Below are 25780 nucleotides of genomic sequence, written 5' to 3' on the forward strand. Positions count from 1 at the left end.
GCGGCCGCCCAGCAGGACTGTCCCTGGAGCCTGCAGATGCCCACTCAGCCTCTTAGCAGCCACCCTTTCAGTTCACGGCATGGCTGGGGGCAGAGACTAGAGGTCAGCTGACTGGTGAGGAATGTGAAGTGGGAGGGGCTGGAGGAGACCCTATCTCCTGATTTCGGCGTAGGTGTCACTGCTGCGAGACACCACAAAGTCGGAGACGCAGTGAAGCCAGAGATACAGTGAGTAACACTACCTGTAATTATAGTAGTCTTTAAAAGTCCCCACTACAGTTCTCAGATCAACAGATGACCTAAGTTGCCTGATCAGAACTCCCCCCAGCACTGCCACTCATCCCATCCCCCTCCCCCACTAAAGAGTAAGAGAAGGAATAATAATAGAGAATACATGGAAGGGGGAGGAACAAAGAAAAAGGGAGAGAAAGAATAAGTGAAAGAAAAAGAAAGATGGCAAGAGAGGAATGGGGGAATAAAAACAAGAAATTGGGATAGAGAGAAATAAAAGGGAAAGAAAGGATAACAAAAAAGGAGTGGTACATCCTAAAATATACCATAAGGGGTTTAAAATACTGTACGAGTAGAAGGGACTCAGGGAGCGCTAAATGTCTGTGGGTTTGTGGCACAAATGACTTGTCTTGGAGGCTGACAACCCACGCTACGAAAATAATTTTACTGTTAGGGGTCCCCACAGCTTGGGAAATTTTATCAAGGGGTCACGGCACTAGAGGGGTTGAGAACCACTAGTCCAGAGGGTTAGGGGTCCTGCAGCCTCATAGGATTCTCATTCTGAGAACTCGCTGCTATAAGCTTTAACAAATGCTCAACCAGACACTGATAGAAGTCACATGACTGCTATAATACTGCTGATGAGAAAAGGTATTTAGCAGTTTATATTTACTAAAATAATTGCATTTCCATGTTCTTTGTACTGTGGGAGACATAGTGATATAGAGATATAGTGAATGCAGGCTCCTGGGTCTAGTAACACTTTAAAATAATGAAAGAGGCAGGTATTGGAGAAGTATAAACACTCCCCACCTTTGCACCTATACTCCACCCCCCCCCCCACCTATCCCTCATACCCCCTACCTATCCCTCATACCCCCCCTTACACTCTTTTCTTTCTGTGTCAGGATACAAAAGTGGAAATTGATCTCTTCACGTTATGGGGAATCCTCTTAGACCCTTATAACCGGAACAAATGTTTCCTTTGGAAGATTTCCCCTTTTATTTATGTTTTCAGAGACAACTTGAAATTTTAGATTTCCCTCACTTTTAGGTTGTTTAACAGTAGTCATCAGACAATCAGAGGTTGAATTTTACCAGCAGGGACACAGATGGCTATAAAAAGCTGGTTTTATTTCTAAACCTTTAACACCCTATCCAAAAAAAAAAAAAAAAAAAAGTTGCTTTAGATGAACTTCAGGAAATGCCGTCGTTTCTAAACTGCTTTTTTCTGTGTTGGTGAGATGGAAGTTGCACTGATGTGGCCGAGCGGCTCACAGTCAGTGATTGGAACATCTTGCTGATGTTGTGTCCTACAGTGTCCTGTGATGTGGGTTCATTTATTTAGGAACTAACTTTTTGGTGCAGACTTTCAATGCGGTTTGATGTAGAAAACTTTCATTGTATTTGGTATCACCATTACTATTGCTGAGAACACTTTTGTTGCCATGATGTTTGTCAGTTTAGATTTCACTATAGGTTTTAAGAGTTAGTTTTTTCTGGACCTCAAGTGGTTGTACTGGGATGCAGCTGCAGGCATCATCCCAGTAGCATTTTTTTTTTTTTTTTAGAGCCAGCGATTGGCTCGCTTGTAAGAGCAATCGGAGTGGACGTCCCACCGGTCCCCCACGTGTGCAAACAGAAATTGTCCTACATGTGTGAGGTACCACCGTGAGCGTCAGATCATGGGCAATATTTTTAGCACTGGTAACCTGTAAGGGCTTTTAAAATGTTGCCTATGGACAGTAACATTTACGTTGTTTGTCTCCATCATGCGAGTGTGCTCAATTTTAAAGCATGACCTGTTTGGTATCTATTGGATTATGTATTCCCTTTTTGCATTCAAATTCAAAAAAGTGTATTTTTTCCCCAAAAAAATCACATTTAAAAAACTGTTAGGCAAATACCGAAACATAAAAAATTGCAAAACCCACCACTCTATTCACACCTGTTCTCCAGGGCCTCTGCTAGCAAAAAAAAAATACTGATTTACATGTAAAAGTGCCTGAAATGGCCTGGGGCTGAAAGTTAAAGTGGGATTCCACCCCAGTCTACTTTTTGTACGTACACAAGTATTTAAACTTTTTTTTATTTTTTTGAACTTTTTAGTTTATTTTTCTTCCATTTTGGATAAAATGGGGAAAGTTTAAAACCCATATCAAGTTTTTACTGCTGTCTCTGTCCCTACTTGTGGGAATGTTTACTCTTTGTGTCTTAATGACCATTGTCACCTTGTCTGAAAATAAGTGGGAATCCAACAATTTTTGTTCCTTACTGGAACAGGAATAGAGGTACATTTTTACAATTGGGATGCCTTTTCTAGCAGTAACTAGGACATCATTTCCCTTTCTTTGGAAAGATCTCCTCCTTGCACCTTAATGTCTTGAGACTAAGCACAAAAAAAAAAAAAAAATGCTAGTAAATTGACAGATACTGCCATGCCAAAATCCAGGTTTTCAGAGTGTTTGACTTTCGTTGAGTAATGGGGGGGCTTATTTGATATTCCTTTATTCAGAAAGAAATGCTGGGTGTTTGTACATATTCACATAATATTTATCTTTAAAAAAAATAGCATTTTTATGTTGGATATTAGCATTATGGAGCAATGCTGGAAATATCTTTTGTAGTTTTAATGTCAAGCTCTCAGGATAAAATGCAATGAATACAATGTTATCTGTCCTTTTTTTTTAGCTTTTGGAAGAAATATGCAATCTTGGTAGGGATCCAAGGTATATTTGTCAAAAGCCATCAATTCAAAAGGCTGATGGCACAACTTCTGCTCCACCACCGCGGTCTAACCATGCTGCCGAAGAGGCTTCCAGTGAAGACGAGGAAGAGGAGGAGGTACAAGCTATGCAGAGCTTCAGCGCAACCCAGCAAAGTGATGTTGAACAAAGCCAGCAGTAAGTGCGCCGTCCGAAACGCAGTGGCTAAGGGTAGCCACTAGGAGTGATCATTCTGTAGTGCCAGGAATGCTACTTGTAAATTTCATATGTGTGTGTGTGTGTGTATATATAGAGATATAGATAGATATATATAGATGTGTCTGTGTGTGTAAATATATATGTAAGCACCTTAGTGAAGTGGACTAAATAAGCCTGCATGCATCTTCTGAAATGTATGGTTGTTTTGTGTGTGTGTGTGTGTGTGTGTGTGTGGAGGGGGGGGGGGGGGGGGGTAAACATAAGAGGCTGTTAAATCTATAATACAAATATCAGACAGATTACTGTTCAAATTGAATATTCTGCTTGGTTATCAGCAATGCTGTAGCTATTTGCATGTTCTTGAACAAATTTATTCTATTGGAATGCTGTGTGTTCTAAGGCCCCTTTCACATGGGGCAGATTCCTTTCCAGTTAGCAGGGGATCACTTACAGCTGCTGATTGAAGCAGAGCAGGCGGATGACACCTCACGGACAGAGCTCACTCTGCTCTATGGGCTTCCAAAGTAAATGGACTCTCGCTAGCCATTTACATCTGACTACACTCGATCTGTCTAAATGGAAGAGGACAGATCCCCTTCAGCAATATTTTTTTTTTTTTTTATTGGACTCAGAACTAACCGAGTATAAACGACCACTAGTCTGTTATACACCTGCCTGTCCATAGGAATGCATCTTTCCCATCAGGTCTGCCTAAAAAACTGACAGACGAACCTGATCGGATCGCCCATGTGAAAGGAGTATTTTCCCATTTGTTGTGTTGTGATTTGATTAACCTTTATGTCCTGGTTATCTAGGTTTCATTGACCATTGGGCATAAAAGGGTTGTGCAGAGCTTCACGTGTAACAAATACATGTGTAAAGACTGGCCTTTTTAAATTGAACAGATTCACACAAAGTGGGGACAGTTGGTGATAATGGGAAACCTCAAATTATATGTATAATTTTTACGGTAGTAGTGCTCTTTTGGATGCTCGTGCGATAAAGGGGAATCTTCTTAACATTGTCAAGCTTTTCTAGCTATAGCTGCTGCTGTAATACAAAGTCCCGGCTGTCATTTTGACAGCTGGTAATTGCTGGCAAGGTGGTGTTGGGTCTTGTGATTTTCATCGCACATGATGACATCACATGTCTGATGAAGGGGTCATGCGTGGCCTTGAAACATTGCACTTTACTGATGTGATGTGATAATCTCAATTGTTAATTATCTTGAAGGCCCAGTGTGCTGGTGATGTGCTTTGACATGTGGACCATAATAGCACCTATATATGACCTTTTGGATAGCCCTGATCTAGATAATATTCCCCACATTATCTATATCTCTAGGAAGTGGCGAGGTTTACTTCCTCTGACACAGAAATTCATGCACCTCTAATGATAGCTAATGCCCTGCTTGGCGCTGCTTTTGGACCCCAAGCGCTAGATGGATTGATAGCCTAAATTCCACCCCATCTTTAGTTAAAACAAGGTTCTGCATTGGAACAAGTGTGCTTACACCTAAATGGATAAGTCTTATGGTAAGTTTGTATTGGTTGCATTGTTTTTAACTAAATTTATGGTTGACTTTCAAAATGAACAAGAAAAATGTCTCTCCATCCTTTGTGGTTATAGTGTGACGTTTTAGTTAAAAGGTTGATTAACACTTTAGGTATGCCACCAAATAGCACATTTTATTGTTTTTTTTGTGCTGTTGACTTGGTTAACAAGATGGTCTCCATGGCAATTGTGTGTGTTGGTCTGTCCTTAGCCTGCTATATTCCAGCACACATGAAATTGCCCTTTAGGTTTCTATAACAACTGTTAAATATATCACCAGTTGTGAAATGTATAGTTTCTATTCATTTGCGCTTTGCTTGCTTTCTGCTTGGATTTAATTTTTAATAGTATATTTATTTTCTAGTGTGGTAGGAACTGAGGAAAGAATTCCAATTCCCCTCATGGACTATATCCTGAATGTGGTGAGTTTTATAACTGAATACCTATCCAATGATTTAGTAGCCTAATGGACAAAGTATTAAATTTAATATTTTGTGATCTACTGTTACAGTGACATATGGGTGTATTTACTAAAACTGGAGAGTGCAAAATTTGGTGGAGCTCTGCATAGAAATTAATCGGTTTTCAGGTTTTGTTTTTTGTCAATGCTTAATTGAACAAGCTGAAGTTAGAAGTTGATTGGCTTTCATGCACAACTGCGCCACATTTTGCACCCTCCATTTTCACTAAATCAACCCAATAGTGTGTATGTACACAGTGGGAATTGAATAGGATGCATATGTGGGAAATGTTTTTCTGCCCATCCAGTTTTTAGATTTTCACAGCTCTGCCACACAGCTTAGGCCTGTCTGGTAGGGCAGAAGACCTTGTTTGTTTTTGTTTTTTCTCCACTGCGGTTAACTGGACAGTGGTAGGAGAAGCTGCAGATCGTTTGGCTCATCTTTTGCACACTGTTCAATCCCAACCACCAATATGTGCCCTGTTACTGCAACACAAATGACTGGCTCCTTGTGCTGCTTCTCCCTCTCCCAGTCTGTTTTTTTTTTTTTTTTTTTTCTTTTTTTCTTTTTTTGTTCAGTGGTCTGTATGAGATCAGCACTGTGTCAAATACAGGTACTTGCACTGCTTGAATTCTAAAAAATAAGTTATGTATTAGGCCCCTTTCAGTTTTTCAGGTGGACCTGATTGGAGCATTCATTGCTTTCTATGGAGTGGCAGATGTCATCCGATCCTGTCCGCTAAAAACAGATGGATGGAGATCCACTCCCCATCTGTCTGGTGGATCGGATGACAGTTGGATGGAAGCAGACAGGCGGTCTGTTTCCATCAGACAGCCCCTAGAGGACGTCGGGCCATGTCTGATCTGCGTCAGTGGAGTGGACACAGACCTGTCATCCGCCTGCTCAGTGGGAATCAGTGGAGAGATCCCCTGCTAAGCAGGGGGTTCCGCTGGCGGACTCCCCCAGTGTGAAAGGGGCCTTATGGAATACCGGAGTTCAGCTTTAAGGCTGGGTACACGTTTGCGATGTCAGACATTGCATGTGATTCGCGCCATATTGCTGTGCAGATCACATACGATGCCTGTGCGATGTGAATTCAGCCATACAGATTGTATGGCTGAATTCACACCAGGATGGTGCAAGACCCTTTTTTTGGTCTGCTCTGGAATCGGATCGCATGGGTGTTCACACTCATGCGATCCCATTCCTGCACCATTTCACAGTTCGCTCTGCGAATCGATCTGGGGGTGTCATTAACTTTGTATTGACACTTGCAGCGATTCTCATAGGGCAGTGTGAACTTCCTGCGAGAGAAATGTGATGTGGGAACCCACACAGGAATCGCGCTGATTCCCACATCGCATATGTGTGAACGCAGCCTAAAAGATGGCCACCCTCTCACACAGCAAGACAGTGACTACAGGCAATACTGGTGACTGATTCCTTGCCCTCCTACTACACCTTTTTTGCCACAGCTTCTATAGTTCAGTTCTCTTTAAAGCATTTTAAAATATTCTGACTTTTCTTTCCTGTTTGCATTTGATTTTTAGTGCACTGTGCCGTGTACTGGTGGTGGTTATTTTGATAACTTTTACATTGTGATTCTGCATTGCCTTTGCTGATGATCTCCTTACTTCACAGATGAAATTTGTTGAATCCATACTGAGCAACAACACAACAGATGATCACTGCCAGGAATTTGTGAGTCAAAAAGGCCTTCTCCCACTGGTCACCATTCTGGGTCTTCCTAATCTACCTATTGACTTCCCCACATCTGCTGCTTGCCAGGCTGTGGCTGGAGTATGCAAATCTATTTTGGTAAGTTTTGGAAAGGTTGTGATCAGAAATTTTCTAAATACTTGAGGGACACAGAACTGGCAGGGTACTAAAGTATTTAAAAATAAAATAAAATACTGCTTAGTGCTCCAAATAGATCTTTCTCATACCGTACTAGGAGATGGGTGCTTACAACAAGGTTTTATATGTTAAGCTTTTTCATTCAAAAGTTTTTTTTTTTGTTTTTTTTTTTCCTCTCTTCAGACATTGTCTCATGAACCCAAGGTCCTTCAAGAAGGGCTTCTTCAACTGGACTCTATTCTTTCCTCTCTGGATCCTCTACATCGGCCAATTGAAGCACCTGGTGGATCTGTATTGTTACGAGAATTGGCCTGTGCAGGGAATGTTGCAGATGCTACCCTCTCTGCCCAGGCAACACCATTGCTTCATGCCCTTACAGCTGCCCATGCTTACATTATGATGTTTGTCCACACTTGCCGAGTAGGACAGGTAAGATGGTACCTCCCTGCTACAGGGAAGTCATTTTTTAATTGAAACTCCAAATGTAGTTTGCTTGGCTATGGAGGTCTAGGCTTCTTAACTGTTTTGCCTGGACACTCACACTAAGCCTCAACCACTGGATCTTTGTCCAGTGAGAGTGTCTTGCCAGCAAAGTGCTCTAATTGGGCAAGGGGGCACATGGGTGAATAAAGCTTCCTCCATTCAATGCTTCCTTGAGGAGGTTTCAGATTGATGCCAAAAAGGGCTTTTTTTGAGTGGGGATGTTGTTTTTAGGAATGCTGTGTGAAAGTGAACACATAAAAAAAAAGCAAAAATGCACATTTATAATTTTCTTGTATTTTGAGCCTGCAAAGCATTGCAATGGCAATCAGTGGATGATGAGTGCAGCGCCCTGGCAGATTCTTCCTTTGGCCCTTGGTCTGTACATGGGTATGGATCTTCAGCAACAGAGCTGGAGGAAGTATCCGTGAACTACAGGTGCAGTTATGCTACATTGCTTGTGCTCTATTGAGAACTACGGTCCCTCTACCGCAGTGGAAAATGGGACTTGTAATTATTTCAATAACAGATTTGTATAATTGATATATGCAAGCTGTGCAGGCAGAGCCATGAACATCTTTGCCCTTATTAAATATAACCAAAGCTAGGGGGTAAATAAATGTCACAGTCCTGTAAGGGGGTGGGGGAGGGGTTTGGTGGCCCATGTTGACCATTTTTCATGTTATCCCCTAAATATGAAGCATGGTCTGAAAGGTGGAGTGAAAACCCATATTAGTTAGTGTTTTTTTTTTGTTTTTAGATTTTTTTTTTTTTTCCTTTCATTCTTTTTGAATAATTTAGATGCATTTTTCATTTTGTCTCTTGCTGATTGGGTTTGTTCACTGCACAGACTGATCCATAGTACTGTAAATCTGTAAGGCTGGGTACACACGGGACACGTATTGGCTAGTTCAACAGAAATCGGCCGATATTTGGTCAGTGTGTACAGCGGTCTTTTTGCCAGAAGCCACTATAACGACCAAAGAGACTTGCTTGAAAACCAGCATCCAATCAGCGATTGCAGTCAATGGTCATTGTTTCCTGGAAGGGGAGGGTAGGGGGTGGCAGTCGGCCTGTCTGCACACAAAGGCACAGTGGAGAACCGCAACATACATGGATATACAATGTAATGCTGACATATCGCACACATAGGTTGGTCTTTTTTTCAACCTCACCTTCTATGTAACTGTGAGGAGATCACTGCGCTAATATTGCGTGTGTTATTATGGCAATCTGTCAGGTTTTTTTACGTTGCGCCTGCTGGGTTGAATGAAAAAAAATAAACTTTAACGTGTACCAGGCTTAAGTCAGCTGTTGACAAATTGTAGAGTAGCATTGAAGACTTGTTCACTCCACTTTCAGTGCGGGCAGGAGCATGCCTTCTCACTAGCGGTTTCCCACAACCAATGGAAACACACGCAGGTGCTCTTAATGCTTAATAGAACCCCCCACACACATACACACACACATCTAACACATGCAAGTGCATTCACGGGCTCCCAAAACGCATGGTGCTTCAGTTCCACGCAGTCTGGTGTAGCATGATTTTAAATTTTTTACCTGTAGTTCTTTTTGCACATTCCATTGAAGCTAATGTGCTGCCCTAAACGCGTAATGAGGGAATGCACAAAGTGTGTGCTTGGATGCACCGTGAACCAGCCCTGGCCGCTGACTGCAGTTGTAAATATGTTTGCTAATTTATATGTGCCTAACTTAAACTTTTTATTTTTAGACCTAATCAAACAAAATAAAATACTAAAACTTTTTTTTTTCCCCCCCTTTTGTTCCTCATTTTTACTGTGATCCACCAGAGTGAAATTCGTGCCATCTCTGTGAACCAATGGGGATCTCAGTTGGGACTGAATGTTTTGAACAAGCTCAGCCAGCTGTACTGCTCTCTGGTGTGGGAAAGCACTGTCTTACTTTCTCTCTGCACGCCTAACAGGTACTAATAAGAGGGTGTATTGTGTTTCATCTGTATGTGACTATAAACGAGCTTTCACGAGTTACTCTTATTAGAATCTTTTTTATATTCTTCAGTTAAATTGTTTAGAAATAGGGAGTGCTGGGCTTAATGTACACCGGGACATCTTAAAACCTTTCCTGAACGATAGAACTTGACAGATAGTAACTAATGTTTAAAAATGTCTGTTTTGCCGCGTTTAGTTAGAGGGATAGATATATATATCTCTATCTCTATCTCTATCTCTATATATCTATATCTCTATCTATATATCTATCTCTATATATCTCTATCTCTATATATCTATATCTCTATGTGTACGTTTTTTTCCCCAAACAGTTAAAAATGAAAAACGCCTTTGAACTAAACGCGAGTTAGGCCCCATGTACACTGCTGCTGCTAAATGGACATTCAGAGGCAGTTGGACACTCTTTTTCAACTGCCCCTGAACTCATTCAATGTTATCTTAGGTGTACATGTGCACAGGTTCGTTTACTGTCGTTTTTAGGCAGTTGCTTTTATAGGCTTTTCTTTGAAGGCAAAAAAATGAGTACAGACACCAAAGTTTCAGTCGCTAAACGCGGTAACCCGCATTTAGCCGCGTTTTGTTTTATAGGAGGTTTTTGGCCATTTAAAAATAAATATATATATATATTTTTTTTTTTAGAAACTCTTCTAAACGCGGCATGTAAACGCGTCAAAACAGACGTTTTAAAGTGGCTTAGTATCTGTTCAGGAGAGGTTGTAAAAACGTCCCATGTACATGAAGCCTTACCGTGTTTATAAGCTGTTACAGGAATTTGGGGTTTCAATTGCCTCTGAACATCTGTCCTGAATGCATTTTATTTGCTTCTAAACGCAACTGCTTATACACGACCCTGTGTACATGGACAGATAAGATAACATAGAGGAGAGTTCAGGGGCAGCTAAAAAAACGCCCAAAAATGTCAGTTTACTAGCAGTAGTGTACATGAAGCCTAAAACTGAAAAAAATCTAACTTGTGATAGATGGTAAAAAGCATTTGCTTTATTTTTACTGTCAGCCTGCCCCCTGGATGTGAGTTTGGTCAGGCAGACATGCTGAAACTTGCTCCCAAAGAAGAGAAATCTACGCCACTGCCCCAAGGAGCCAAGAGAGCAGGTATGGCTTTCACTGATTACATGTTTTATTTATTTTGTTTGTTTTTTAATGTCATATTCACATTGAGACCATGTTTCTATGAAGCCTAAAATATTTGCAGTTGTAAAACAGTGCTCACAATGATTACTCAGCAGTGTTCCTTGTGCTCAGTACCACGTTGCTTTGATCTGGCGGGTGGAGGCATGTAGAGCTCTGGGGTATTTTATGAGGTGCTGTGATGCCACAATATTACATGTAATGTTTCTCATAATTTAAAGAGAGGTTTAATAGTAGTGTTCCAGACATCCTAATGAAAGAAGTATCGCCTAGTGTTCATTAGGGTGCATAGTAGACCTCTGGATAAACCACCTGCCAACAGGCCTCGTGCAGGCTCCTTTTCACCAATTAGTAGATTAAGCAAAATATCCGTTTTCTCATCAGAGGCTGTCTTATCCAAGCTTTCCTGAAGACACTTGTTCACACCTAGGCGTTTGGTTTTCAGGCAGAAAGTCACACAATTTCTGTCGCTCTTTTGTACAGGTCATAAGGCCACCCATGTAAATAGCAGGAAACGCCTGTAATCTGCCAAAAAAAAAAAGCTGATGTACTTTTTTGAGCGAAAGGCATTTTGCTTCAGGCGACAGAACGCTCAGACGTGAACAGAGGCCACTGAAATGAATGGGATTTGTCTTGTTGGGCATTTTTAGAACTGAGGTTTACAACGCCTTGGTGTGAACAGAGCCTTAGGTTTGAGTTTTCCGTTGCTAAGGTCTGCTTTTACAAACAAAAGAGCTCTAATTTTTTAATCCAGTAAATGTGCGTTTTGGAGGCCCTCACTAAATACAAAGGGCACAAATACTGGATTTCAAGTCTCCTAAATTCATTCATCTATTTTGGGAAAATGTATGTTTTCTCATCCATTGAGCGATGCAGGAAGCTATATACAGTTTGCATATAATACTGATTTAGGGGTTAAATGCTGGGTAAAATGTTACATGCTCTGCTCTCCTCTGCCATTCAGTGTTGAGGAAGAATGCAGCGCCCCCTGCAGCTTTTCAAAGAGCTCAGTGCATCACTGAATTTTTTCCTACTGCCCTTATACAGTGACCCTGGTAACATCTGACCCTCACCAGCTGCCTCCTGTCTAGGTTTTGTGAGTCCCTGAGGCCTTGCCTCAAACCCCAAGATTGGTTCCATCACCGTGGTCAAAACATCTAGGCACAGAGCAAGACCCTGCTTCAGGTCACACACCCTTAACTGTTCTGGAAAATAGTCGTATCTGTGCCTTTTGCAGGTCCACCTTCTCACCTGAGTTGTCTTTGCTCGCTGTGTGATCTGTTGGTGTTCCTCGCTTCTTTCACCATTAAGCACCCATTTTTCAGGTTTCCAAGGCCACATCTGGTTTTCTGTTCATACTTTGGTAATGTTTTACAGGTTGTTTTTCCAAGGCCTCTGCTTATGAAAGCTTCAATCACAAGGTGCTGTAATTTGGAGTCTTTCTGATCTGTTGACCATTGTCCATGGGCCTGTTTGCTGCTGTTTGTTTTATTGCCCAACCCTCAGTTTATTGCTTGGGTACATCCCCAGGTCTATGACTACAATCCTGTTCTGTACCCTTTTAACAGCTTCTGGACCACCCAATGCTTATATACTGTGGCAGGGCCACCCGGCTGCGTGAAATCGCGTACCCGTACATGATTTTGTGCACCAGGTCTGAGGCGGGCGTGCTGCCGGCTACACGCTCGCGCTGTAATTGGGCACAGCGGTAGCCAATCGGCGGGTCTGGCCACCTGCGATCGCTCAGAGGAAAGTCAGAATGGTGGTTTGACTATGTAAACAAGGCAAACGGCCATTCTGTGAGGGAGGAAAATGGAGATCTTGTGTTTCTGCTCAGTTTTCCTCCAGTCACATTCCCCCCACAGTTTTAAAGCACTCCCTAGAAGAACACTTAACCCTTTGATCGCCCCTGATGTTAATCCCTTCCCTGTCAGTGCATTTTTTTTTTTTTGTTTTTAGCACTGATCACTGTATTAATGTCACTGGTCCCCAAAAAGTGTCACTTAGTGTCAGATTTGTCTGCAGTCCCACTAAAAATCGCTGATTGCCGCCATTACTAGTAAAAACAATAAAATAAAGTCCATAAAAATATCCCATAGTTTGTAGACACGATAACGTTTGCGCAAACCAATATATTCTTCTTGGGATTTTTTTTACCATAATTATGTAGCAGAATACATATTGGCCTAAATTGATAAAGAAATTCGATTTTTTAAAAACAAAATTTATTTGGTATGTTTTATAGCAGAAAGTAAATAGTTTTTGTTTTTTCAAAGTTGTCGCTCTTTTTTTTTTTGTTTTGTTTTGTTTTGTTTTGTTTTGTTTTGTTTTTTTTTTTTTTTTTGTTTTAAAGCGCAAAAAATAAAAACAGCAGAGGTGATCAAATATCACCAAAAGAAAGCTCTATTTGTGGGGGGAAAAAAGGCTATAAATTTTATTTGGGTACAGTGTTGCATGACAACACAATTGTCAGTTAAAGCGACGCAGTGCCCTAAAATGGCCTCGTCAGCATGGGGATAAAAGGATGGTTAAGGTGGTGGTGGTTGGTGTGGTTTTTTTTTTTTTACTTTCCTGTATCCATATCGTGGAATATAGTACAGGAGATAGGTCCCTCTTCTCTGCCGGTGACCATTCAACTGAAGGTAGTAACCTATATCCCATGATGTATGACTGACTAAAAGTCCTATACTGTGCTCCAAGATATTGAAATTGCAGGTAAGTAAAAATTCCACGTTTTTGTATTTTCTGCAAAATCCTTCTAGTGCATTACGGGACACAAGTCCCAGCCTTCTGTTTATGGTCATGCTGGCTTTCTACAAACTGAGGCATGCTGATGGTGGGATGGGTTTTCTGTGTTGGCCTACAAATGTGTTTGCCAGTGTCCAGTCCTCCTTTAGGTGGCCATATAGGCTGACGGATATGTCCCTGAATGGACTTCCAAGAAAATAATTTTACAAGTAGAAATTTCCTATTATATATTAGTTTTGCTCCCAAGGGGAAGCAGTGATGCTTTAGTGAATACCTTCAGTATAAACTACTGGAGAAAAGGCTTTTACAATGAATAGAAAAAACCTTTTTGGTGCCAGTTAATTAACTTATGCCTACCATGGGAACATAACAGTCATTACATTTTCCTGTTTTACTTTTTTTCTTTATTTTAGATGGGGAGGTTGAAAGCTCAGCTGCCAGTGAAGAAACAACTGGACTTTTAGAAGGTATTGGGCTGGATGGGGATACCTTGGCCCCCATGGAAACTGATGAACCAAGCACTTCTGACCCCAAGGGTAAGCCCAAGATCACCCCTGCGATGGCTGCCCGTATCAAACAGATCAAGCCGCTACTGTCAGGTAAGATAGAATAAAGTAGCACAATAAATGTCTGGCTCTACAAGTTTCAATATAATAGTTTTTTCTGTTATTTTAAAAAAAATATTATCTTTTCTTTATTTATTTTTTTTATTTTATTTAAGCTTCTTCAAGATTGGGTCGTGCTTTAGCTGAGCTGTTTGGACTCCTGGTTAAGCTGTGCGTCGGATCTCCTGTTCGGCAAAGGAGAAGTCACCATGCAGCAAGCACCACCACAGCACCCACTCCTGCTGCTCGTTCCACTGCTTCTTCTCTTACCAAATTGCTTACCAAAGGCCTTTCTTGGCAACCTCCACCTTATACCCCTACACCTAGGTTCAGGTAAGTGAAATATATTGTTGAAATATATGCTCTTAAGACACTTTTTTATATATATAGTTTCTTTAATTGGTGTGTGGTTAATGAGTTGGGGAAAGCTACTTCTGTAGATGACCAATCACCAGATGTATTTTGTGACTGCTTCTCTTTAAAGTGACAGCCTAATATTTTTGAAAGAGTTGGTTTGCAGTGCCGTGAATTTCATTGTTTCCTAAACTAAAAGACTGTATTGTTTACTTTGCTTTTTTAATTAGGTTAACATTCTTCATATGCTCTGTTGGCTTCACATCTCCCATGCTTTTTGATGAGCGTAAATATCCTTATCATCTGATGCTACAGAAATTTTTATGTTCCGGTGGGCACAATGCACTCTTTGAGTAAGTAAAACAATCTTTGTTCATTTTCTGGTGTCTTCAGAGAAATCACAATGCTGCTAAACCTGAGTTTAGAGAAATGTATAAGAATTTGTACCCAGGACTGGTGTAAGGATTTTTGACACCCTAGGCAAAACCTCATTTTGCCCCCCCCCCCCATTAGCTCCACCCCTGACTCCACACCCTTTGCCCTGCCGATGTGACAGGATGTTACACTATACAGGAAGCATCGGCTCTGCTTCCTCTAGCGCTAGCTCCAGTGCTGCACTGCGCCTCTAATTACACTACCGGTCGGACAGAGCAGCTGCCTGAGACTGAGTTAGTTACATGCTGCAGCCTGCAGAGCGTACAGACGTGGAGGGAAACCAGTGGCTGGGCGCCCCTAGGCAGCAGTGCGCTCTAGGCGGTTGCCTAGTTTGCCTAGTGGTAGCACCGGCCCTGTTTGTACCTATACTGGTAAAGTGCTGCTTACAGAATCTCCAGGAGTAAATTCTGCACCCTCCCCAGCTTTGAGCCATTTCTCTTAACTTGTGCAAATATATCAGTGCTTGTATATATTTATACAGATTTGGAAGCACTGGGGTGTGTATTCTGTTGGCTAAGTAATACTTTTTGAGAGGGGGATTGAGAGCGTTTCACAGTGCAGTTCTTCTAAATATTTCTCTTTAGCTTTGTAGATATTCTAAGTGTTACTTGGCTCACTTCACAAAACTTTAACTGAAGAATTGGCATCCTTTTTTCTTCTTAATCCTAGACTTAAGGATGCAGGCAGATTCAGACACTGGAGTCATAAGCAGGCACCTTCAGGTGATTTGATATCGGGGGGGGGGGGGGGGAAGCTGTAAGGACGTCCACTTAACCCTTCTTGCACCCAGCAATCCTCATGTCCTGCTGGTGTTTTTAGTTTTATGTATCCTATCTGAGTGTACTGTGATTTTGTGGAATCTGTAAGGATTCTGCTCCAAACCTGCAATGTTTAAGCCAGTTATGTGGTAGGAAGGCAAGACCTGCTGTGAATTCAACAATAACAAGAAGACGCCGCTACTTCTTTGAGTAGAGAGAAAGTCTGACCACTGCCTTGGCTGTCTGGGTTCAAGATATTCCAGACCTTTTGGGCTTAATCTGTCGTAACGCCGGGCTACTAACTTCAGTCTCTGCCACCTCCCGGATTCATGACATCAAGCCTGCCCTCTACTCTGCTTTAGCTGAGCTGTTTGGACTCCTGGTTAAGCTGTGCGTCGGATCTCCTGTTCGGCAAAGGAGAAGTCACCATGCAGCAAGCACCACCACAGCACAGGCTCTTCAGCTTGTAATCCTGCAACTTCTGTCCTTGGGTGTAATTGTACCCATGCTGTTAGGGTAAAGGCCCAGTTTGTTCATGGTTCCTAACTCGAACAGAGATGTGCGTCCCATATTAGATTTCAAGATCCTCAACAAATACTTCAAAATACTAAGATTCTGCATTGAATCTGCCAGGTTGGTTTTTGCCTTTCTCTAACAAGGGGACTTTTTGGCTTCGCTGGACATAAAAGATGCTTGTCTTTATGTCCCCATATATCCTCTGCATCAACAGTTTCAATACTTTGCCCTGGGCAAGAAACATTTTTATATTTGTGTAGCTCTTTTGGCTTGTCCAGGGCCTCACAAAGGTTTTGGCCCCAGTCCATGCTCTACTGAATGGTCAGCCCATGAGTCTGTCGGTAGAAGCCAGCCACTCCCTAGTATGGTGTATTCACAATCCAGTGCTGGAACGCCAAAGTCCTTTCTCTCTTTAAATCTAATAGTGGACTCGACAGGTGCCGGCCTATTGGGCTGGGAAAGTGATCCCGGGCCAGCGATGGTACCTAGAACCTGGTCACTTCAGAAATTTTACCTTTGTATCTACATCCTGGAACTCAGTCGTTTGTCTCTCATTATCTTACTGGTCCCAACAACGATTCAGACAACACTACAGCTCTTGATTACATTGATCTCTTCTTCTGGCTCATATGTGATGCAGCAGTTACACCCCTCACTAACCACTGTCATCTCCTGGGTGCCCCTTGATTGGGCGGGCAGTGACATCATCCCGGGCATTTACTGTATTTTCTGCCTCAATCCTAGTGAAATCCCCTCTGTTTTTTTTTTTTTTTTTTCCAACCTCAACTAAAGTCAACATTTACTTACCTGCCTTCCTGTCCCCAGCGTAATGATATTTTAGAGCTCCCTTGCAGGTGCCAACAGACTAGCCCAGTCTTTCTGAGTTTGGCATGTTTCGCCATCTTGATTGGCCAGGCCAAGATGACTTAACCCTTCTTGCACAGAGTTAATGTATTGCTAAGAATGTACACTTAAAGAGGAAGTAAACCCCTAATGGGTTTTACTTCCATTTTTGTTCCCTGCAAAGTAAAAGCATAATGTGCTAGTATGCATCGCATACTAGCACATTATGTGACACCTGCAAATGAAGCCCTGGCTGTCCCCACTGGAGGCCGCATTAATGTTCACCCGTCTTCCTTCCGGGACCGTGGACTCCGGCTCTGTGACTGGCCAGAGGCGCGGGAGCCACCAGTCATGGCACTCGCTAGTGAAGTAAAGGCAGGAAGGGCTGTTTTATTCACAGCACATGTGCCGATGACATCCGTACAGTACAAAGTAAATATCTCCTAAACGGCGCACGAATAGATATTTACTATACCTATAGGTAAGCCTCATTATACGCTTACCTATAGGAACAACTTGAAAATGGAGGTTTACAACCTCTCTAACTGTGTTTGCACAGCTCAGTATACTTTCTAAACATGTCTGAGCAGGCAGGTTAAAGGTTATCCTAAAGTGGTTGTAAACCTAAGACCAATATGAGAAAAGCACATCCTTTTATATGGCATTCTTGTGTCTCTCTAAAACCTGAGTGTGTCATTTCTGTCTGCTGCTTGGTTCCTCGGTTTTTAGTACGAGTCCCTTTTGTCAGGTTTTTCTGACACCAAGTTTCAAAAAAGTGGAGGGAGCTCCAGCACACAGCCTGTGATTGATATCCACAGCTGTTTACAGTGTGAAGGGGGGGGGGTGTCCCGTTATTCCCTCCAATCAGGGCTCACAACTGTCCTCACAGAGGATCTGCTCTGTGGAAACTTCAGATCCCAACCCCTGCTTCTTTCATCTTCATTTTTTTCAGAATGATCTACAGAAGAAATTACTACAGATTAAAACGTATTTAGGAGGATTTGTTTCATCTCTGTATCACCTAATGCTAAAATATAAAAGACGTTAACCTAGTAAATGGATACCAAACATGTAGCGCTTTTAAAATTGCGCACGCCCGAGCAATGGTGACAAACTATATGAGTTTTATTTCCATAGCCTATGCTTTAAATACCTTTTACAGGTTACCACTTTAGCTTTACAGAGGAGGTTTAAAATTGATAAAATTACTGCCCATTATCTGACATTTACGGTGATGCCTCTCAAGTGTAGGCTGACCGCTGTATGTGTGCAGGAGCGGCACACGCATTTGCCTTTGTGCTCTAGCAGGGGTGATGGGGGGGGGAACGTTAGATTTTTTTTTTTCATTATTGTTTTTCATTATTTTTACACTGTTGCTTTTATTTATTTTTTGATCACTTTTATTGCTGTCGCAAGGAATGTAAACATTCTTTGTGAAAGCAATAGACGTGTGACGGGTACTCTTTATGAAGGGATCTGAGATCTATAAGACCCCAAATTCCTCCCCTGCCCTTAAAAAAAAAAAAAAAAAAAAAAAAAGCTCTGTTTTTAAATTCTTTTTTTTTTTTTTTTTTTTTTTTTTAAATGGTGCTGTTGACATCCCGGTAAATCAGAAGTTGTCATGTCATTGCTTCTGGGTTACTATAACGAACAGCCAATCCCGGCTTTGTTTGTCTCTCCGGCCAGCCAGCCTGTCGGTGGGATCGGAGAGCCCGAGCAAGCCACAGAAAGTGGCAGGAAGGGCAGACATCCCCTCCCACTGCTTGTAAAAATAATCAAGCAGCTAGTTGGCCATCTGATTGCTATTAAGAGATCTTACCGTCTTCTGTTAAAAAAAAAAAAAAAAAAAAAAAAAAAAAAGAAGATACAGGGGTGAAGCCTGCAGCTGCAAGCATCACCGATTTACAACCACTTGAAGCCCATTGATGTACCAGATATTTGATTTGGCGGCAAGTGGTTACAAATATAATCAACAAAGGCTTTTGGTTAAAACCATATCCCATGAGAAATATTAAATCTCAAAGGGAAACTTTGCACATTAATCTAGGAGAATTTTTTCCCCCCCTTGTCCCGTTAATTTGCAACACATTCAGGAAAGACGTTGGTAAATAAGAAAAAAAAAATTCACATCAGTTCTTGTTGGCACTACTGCATCGATTTCACAGGTTTAACTTTCTAAACTAACAAAGGAAACTGTGCTAGTTGTTTGGCTGTCCCAAGAGAAGTACAAATACAATTGCTAGAACCTGAAGGTTGATGTGCCAAGAAAATGTGTTTTTTTAATTGGTTTGAACTTTATTTTTTATATGTTTAATATAAATCTTTACTTTTATATACTAATATATAATACGTATATAATCTCATTTTAATTTTTACGCAAATTGTTTTCTTCTCTGCAGCAACTGATCACTTATAATGGTTATTGCTTGATGGATAAATAGCCCCTATCCCAATGACTTTTGTATAATTAATAAATTGGGTCTGTTTTTTAATAAAGTATATGTAGGTCATTTTACCCCTTTTCTATCTTACGTGTACCATCTTTGACATGTTAAGGGAAAAATTGTATGACTTTTCTTCATGGTCTTTTATGTAGTTATTTTGGTTTCTCTGCTTATTTTTTCTGTTACATTTCATTTCAGAACATTTAACTGGGCCCTTTCTATGGGTGGAAGAGTACCAGTTGCTGAAGGTTTGGAGCACTTGGACCTACCAGATGGTACTGGAGAATTTTTGGATGCATGGCTCATGCTGGTGGAAAAGATGGTGAATCCTACCACGGTTTTGGAGTCGCCACACTCTCTACCTCCCACCAAGCTGCCTGGAGGACAGAACTTCCCTCAGTTTAGTGCCTTGCGATTCTTGGTTGTTACTCAAAAGGTATTCATTTATTTTATTATGTATAACATATCCATAAGAGTTTCTTGTGTAAATTGTGCGATGGTAGGCCTTACAAGTTTGATATGAACTTCAGACAGATATAAGAAGCACTGATTAATGTAGTTATGTGTTTATAAATTTAAAGTGAACCTGTGGCCAAGCTATGCACATTCATGTTTTTACTGTATATATTTGTGACAAGCTGTAAATTATCCTAATACAAGCCCTCACCAAGTGCTGTGGCTGCTGGCATTGTGGAGCCATTCATCTGCAAGTTTCAGAACAGGTACTTTAGTCCACTTCTAGTGTTTTGTGTCAGCAGGTTTAGGGCATAATGCTCCCTCTTCCAACAGTGACTTTCCACAAAAGCGTTAAAAGGCACATGCTGTGTCTGAGCATTGGAGGGCTGCTGAAAAAAAAGAATTAGATTGGACTACAGTGTATCTTTTGCGAACTTTGAAGATGAGTTGTTGCTTGTTTTAACCACTTCAGACCCGGAAGGTTTCACCCCCTTCATGACCAGGCCTTTTTTTGCTATACAGCACTGCGTTGCTTTAACTTGCGCATTCATGCAACGCTACTCACAAATGGAGCTTTCTTTTGGTGGTTTAGTGATCACCTCTGCGGTTTTTATTTTTTGCGCTATAAACAAAAAAGACAGACTATTTCTGCTTTAAAACATTCCAAATAAAAAAAAAAGTTAAAAAAAACGAATCAATTTAAGCCAATTTGTATTCAGCTACAGATTTTTGGTAAAAAACAAAAATATCCCAATAAGCGTATATTGATTGGTTTGTGCAAAAGTTATAGCGTCTACAAACTATGGGATATTTTTATGGAATTGTTATTTTTACTAGTAATGGTGGCGATCAGCCATTTTTAGCTGAACTGCGATATTCTGGCAGACAAATTGGGCACAAAGTGACACTTTTGGGGGACCAGTGACACTAATACAGTCAGTGCTAAAAAAAAAAATATATATATGTTCAATGTATAAATGACACTGGCAGGAAAGGGGTTAACATCGGGCAGTCAAAGGGTTAAGTGTGCTCGTGGGGAGTGATTTCTAGCTGTGTGGGGGATGGTTTAACGGAAGGAAGAGAGATCTGTGTTCCTGATCAACAGGAACACAAGATTTCACTCTTCCTCTTTGACAAAACGGCGTTCTGCCTTGTTTACATAGGCAGACCGCCCTTCTGCGCCTCCAGTGAACGATCGACAGGTCCCGGGGGCCATTGTTGCCGCCGGACCCAATGATTGGCTCCCGCTGTGTCCAATCACAGCAGGAGCGGGTCGCTGGCAGCGTGCTCCCTAGACTCCGAAGAGGACACAACATACAGGTACATTGTTTCTCGCAGCCGGGCCATAAATCTCCATAGCCTTGCCACAGGCTCCCTTTGGATATACAGTGGGGACGGAAAGTATTCAGATCCCCTTAAATTTTTCAGTCTTTGTTATATTGCAGCCATTTACTAAAATTATTTGTTCATTTTTTTCCTCATTAATGTACACACAGCACCCCATATTGACAGAAAAACACAGAATTGTTGACATTTTTGCAGATTTATTTAAAAAAAAAAAAAAAAAACTGAAATATCGCACGGTCCTAAGTATTCAGACCCTTTGTTCAGTATTTAGTAGAAGCACCCTTTTGATCTAATACAGCCATGAGTCTTTTTGGGAAAGATGCAACAAGTTTTTCACACCTGGATTTGGGGATCCTCTGCTATTCCTCCTTGCAGGTCCTCTACAGTTTTGTCAGGTTGGATGGTAAACGTTGGTGGACAGCCATTTTTAGGTCTCTCCAGAGATGCTCAATTGGGTTTAAGTCAGGGCTCTGACTGGGCCATTCAAGAACAGTCACGGAGTTGTTGTGAAGCCACTCCTTCGTTATTTTAGCTGTGTGCTTAGGGTCATTGTCTTGTTGGAAGGTAAACCTTCGACCCAGTCTGAGGTCCTGAGCACTGTTGAGAAGGTTTTCATCCAGGATATCCCTGTACTTGGCCGCATTCATCTTTCCCTCAATTGTAACCGGACGTTCTGTCCCTGCAGCTGAAAAACACTGCCACAGCATGATGCTGCCACCACCATGCTTCACTGTTGGGACTGTATTGGACAGGTGATGAGCATTGCCTGGTTTTCTCAACACATACCGTTTAGAATTAAGGCCAAAAAGTTCTATCTCGGTCTCATCAGACCAGAGAATCTTATTTCTCACCATCTTGAAGTCCTTCAGGTGTTTTTTTTATCAAACTCCATGTGGGCTTTCATGTGTCTTGCACTGAGGAGAGGCTTCCATTGGGCCACTCTACCTTAAAGCTTTGACTGGTGGAGGGCTGCAGTGATTGACTTTCTACAACTTTCTCCCAACTGCATCTCTGGAGCTCAGCCACAGTGATCTTTGTGTTATTCTTTACCTCTCTCACCAAGGCTCTTCTCCCCCCCATAGCTGTTTGGCCAGACGACCAGCTGTAGGAAGGGTTCTGGTCATCCCAAACGTCTTCTATTTAAGGATTATGGAGGCCACTTTGCTCTTAGGAACCTTAAGTGCAGCAGAATTTTTTTGTAACCTTGGCCAGATCTGCGCCTTGCCACAATTCTGTCTCTGAGCTCTTCATGCAGTTCCTTTAACCTCATGATTCTCATTTTCTTTGACATGCACTGTGAGCTGTAAGGTCTTATATAGACAGGTGTGTGGGCTTTCCTTTTTTTTTTTTTTTTTTAAAGATATTTTTTATTGATTTTACAAACCAGTTATACAAAACAAGCACAACAAACAACCACTTAATATGCTCGGTCAGTCATTGGTAACAGCATCAATATGTAGCTCATATAAACAAAGACAGACATTGGTGCTTCAGCTAATATTTTCACACAACTACATATACAAGCAATTCGTCTGCATATAACAGTATTAATAATCTGCATAAATTATATGCTATCCTGGCGCGACCTGTAAATGTCCCAACTATATATAACCTATAGGGTGAGGGTCAGAGGGCTAGCAAGCCACCTATCACAAATTTTATGGAATGTTTTTGTCCGTTTCCTTAGTTCAAAGGTAAGTCTATACAGTGGTATAACATCATTGATTAATTTTAGCCATAAGGATTTCAAGGGTGTTGATACATGACAGCAGAATGGTCTTTCTAACCTAAAAGTAGAGGATACGTAGCAATCTTTTTGCCTGTGCTGATAGTTGTAAATCTCCAAAGATCCCCAACAGACCATTTTTTGGGTGGATGATATTGGGGAGGCCCAGAGCAGAGGAAATGAAGGAGCCTACTTCCACCCAAAAGTCCTGAACCACTGGGCAGGTCCAGAAGCAGTGCATGAAATCAGCACTCCCTCCACAACCACGAAAGCACTCAGCGGAGGACTTTAGCCCCATTTTGTGTAATCTGGCCGGAGTAAGGTGAGAGTGGTGAAAGAATTTAATCTGTATAACTCTATCTCTGGATGAGATGACCGTGGCTTTATATGTGTCTCTGAATTCAGTTTAGTCCTCCTCAGTAAATGAAATGTCCATAGATGTCCATTTTTCCTGTGCTTTACTAAATCGGGGGTTAACGTCTGTCGTTAGGGCCGCATAGTAGGTAGAAATAAGCTTATTAGGGTCTGGTTGTCTTAGTAGTCTCTCTAGTGGGGGTAAATTAATGGGATTCTTTAAGGAGCCAAACTGAGCTCGTATAGCATGCCTAAGTTGGTAATAGTGGAACAAATAAGTGCGTGGTAGGTCAAAGTCCAGTCTAAACCCTTGGGCGTCGTACAAATGACATAAGTATTTTATTTCCTTGGAGTACCATCGCTTAGTGTCGGGCAATGAGTATAGTTCCTGCAGAGTAGGGTTGAACCACAAGGGATTATTTGGGGATGTGGACCAGGAATGTTTTTAGAAATTTTTGTAACGATATATCAAAAAAGTAAGAGAGAAGTGGCTAGCACAGAGGTGCCTGGTAGATTTGGGACCTTACCTCTATAAACAATGTTATGTAGAGTTTCCATAGAAGATGCAATGGCTCCCTCAGTGGTGGTACATGCATTTGCCGGGACCGGACATAGCCAGACATGCACATGCACTAGCTGTGATGCTAAGTAATAAAGAAAAAAATTTGGAAACGCCAACCCCGCCATGTGTGATGGCAATCTTAACGTCTCCAGTGCCACCCTGGGGGTCCCCCCACTCCACAGGAACGTTGTACAAATCGTATCTATCCTTTTAAAAATAGATTTGGGGATTTTGCAAGGGGAGTTAGCCAGCACGTATAGCAGTTTTGGTAGGTAGATCATTTTAAGTAAACTTGTTCTTCCCAGTCCATCCACTGTCTAGTTTGTTCCTGAAATCGACTCAATATGGGGTCTAAGTTGTTAGTAATGTAAGCTGATAGAGGCGATTGTACCAAGACCCCAAGATATCGAAAGGAGGTTACTACCTGTAAGTTTGAGTCCGGGTGGATCTGGGAGATTGCTGCAGAATCCAGAGGGAACAGGCTGGATTTGTCCCAGTTAACCCGGAATCCAGAGAAATCTCCAAACCTATTGATCTCGGCCAATAGCGACTGAAGTGATGCATTAGTATCTGCCAGATACACCAAGGTGTCGTCTGCATAGAGCGAAATACACTCCTCAATGGTAGCAATAGGCAGGCCTTTGATGGAAGGGGATGTACGAATTCGTGCCGCCAGCGGTTCCATAGCCAAGGCGAACAAAAGCGGGGACAGAGGGCATCCCTGCCTCGTGCCCCTTGTAATGGAGAATGATTTAGTGATTGAGGAATTAACTCGGGCTCGGGGGGATGTATAAAGTAGTCTAATCCATGCCACCATGCGAGGGCCGAAACCATACACCCGAAAGAAATATGGCCATTCCACGCTATCAAATGCTTTACATGTGTCTAGAGACACAATGGCACGTGTACGGGAACACTCATGAGGGTATTGCAGGTTGTGGAATAGTCTGCGGATATTCATTCTGGTGGACCGTCCAGGTATAAAACCCTCTTGGTCACTATTGACCAGAGATGTAACTACAGTATTTAAGCGGTTTGCAAGCACTTTTGCTAAGATCTTAACATCCACATTTATGAGGGATATTGGGCGGTATGATTCACATTTAAGTGGATCCTTGTGGGGTTTCAGCAGGAGCACGTTCAAGGCCTCTCGCATGGTGGGGGGAAGAACACCAGCATCCAAGGCCTTATTATATGTACGTAGCAGAAATGGGCACAGTAAGTCCCTAAATTGTGAATACCATTCAGTGGGATAACCATCCAGCCCAGGAGTCTTGTGGGCTGGCATTTGAGCAATGGCCACCGCAATCTCTTCAACCGAGATGGGAGCCTCTAACATATCCCTCCCCTCAGTAGAAATGGAGGGGAGAGATATGTCAGCAAGGTATTCGTTTAGCTGGGTTTCAGTGTACTCAGCCCTAGAAGTGTAAAGTTCTGTGTAAAAGTTTTAAAAAGTTTCCATAATATCCCCAGGGACCTCACTCATTTGACCTGTCTTAGTATAGATACGAGGAATGGATACCGGAGGGCGATCAGGCCTTGTTAGATATGCTAAAAGGCGTCCAGCCTTGTTACCATGTTCAAATGATTTCTGTGCCATGTGTAACAATTTCTTTTTAGTAAGGTCTAACAGACGTATTTCATATTCCCTACGTTTCAATAGCCATGTTTCTCTTGTGTCAGGGGACGGGTCAGAGGTATATACAGATTCTGCTTTTACCATGGCGGTTTCAAGTTCTGCCGTACGCTGTTGGTTATTTTTCCTCAAGGCCCCAGTGACAGACATAAAGGTGCCCCTCGATGAGGTCTTGAAGGCCTCCCACTCTATAGAAGGGTCCACTGTCCCCACATTGTCCCTCTAGTACTCTTTAATACCTTGCCTACATGTTCCCTGTACCACCTCATCCTCCAGCCAATAAGAATTTAACCTCCAAATGGAGGGGCCAGATCCTGGGAGGATGGTGAGGTCCACAGAAAGGGGTGCAT

The 25780-nt window shown here is 41.9% G+C and overlaps 1 protein-coding gene across 10 annotated transcripts in view; it reads left to right on the plus strand.

Moving 5' to 3' along the window:
• Window positions 1-25780, plus strand: part of HUWE1 (HECT, UBA and WWE domain containing E3 ubiquitin protein ligase 1) — a 233851-nt gene that overhangs the window by 98014 nt on the left and 110057 nt on the right. For all 10 annotated transcript variants that reach the window (XM_073600232.1, XM_073600238.1, XM_073600237.1 and 7 more), the window contains 10 exons: window positions 2922-3133; window positions 5073-5130; window positions 6811-6987; window positions 7210-7455; window positions 9318-9451; window positions 10513-10610; window positions 13808-13993; window positions 14116-14332; window positions 14584-14706; window positions 19548-19785. In XM_073600232.1, the coding sequence (XP_073456333.1) occupies window positions 2922-3133; window positions 5073-5130; window positions 6811-6987; window positions 7210-7455; window positions 9318-9451; window positions 10513-10610; window positions 13808-13993; window positions 14116-14332; window positions 14584-14706; window positions 19548-19785 (1689 nt within the window). The remainder of the gene's footprint in view (window positions 1-2921; window positions 3134-5072; window positions 5131-6810; window positions 6988-7209; window positions 7456-9317; window positions 9452-10512; window positions 10611-13807; window positions 13994-14115; window positions 14333-14583; window positions 14707-19547; window positions 19786-25780) is intronic.

Source organism: Aquarana catesbeiana, linkage group LG09 (genome assembly GCF_042186555.1).
Source record: "Aquarana catesbeiana isolate 2022-GZ linkage group LG09, ASM4218655v1, whole genome shotgun sequence".
NCBI lineage: Eukaryota > Metazoa > Chordata > Amphibia > Anura > Ranidae > Aquarana > Aquarana catesbeiana.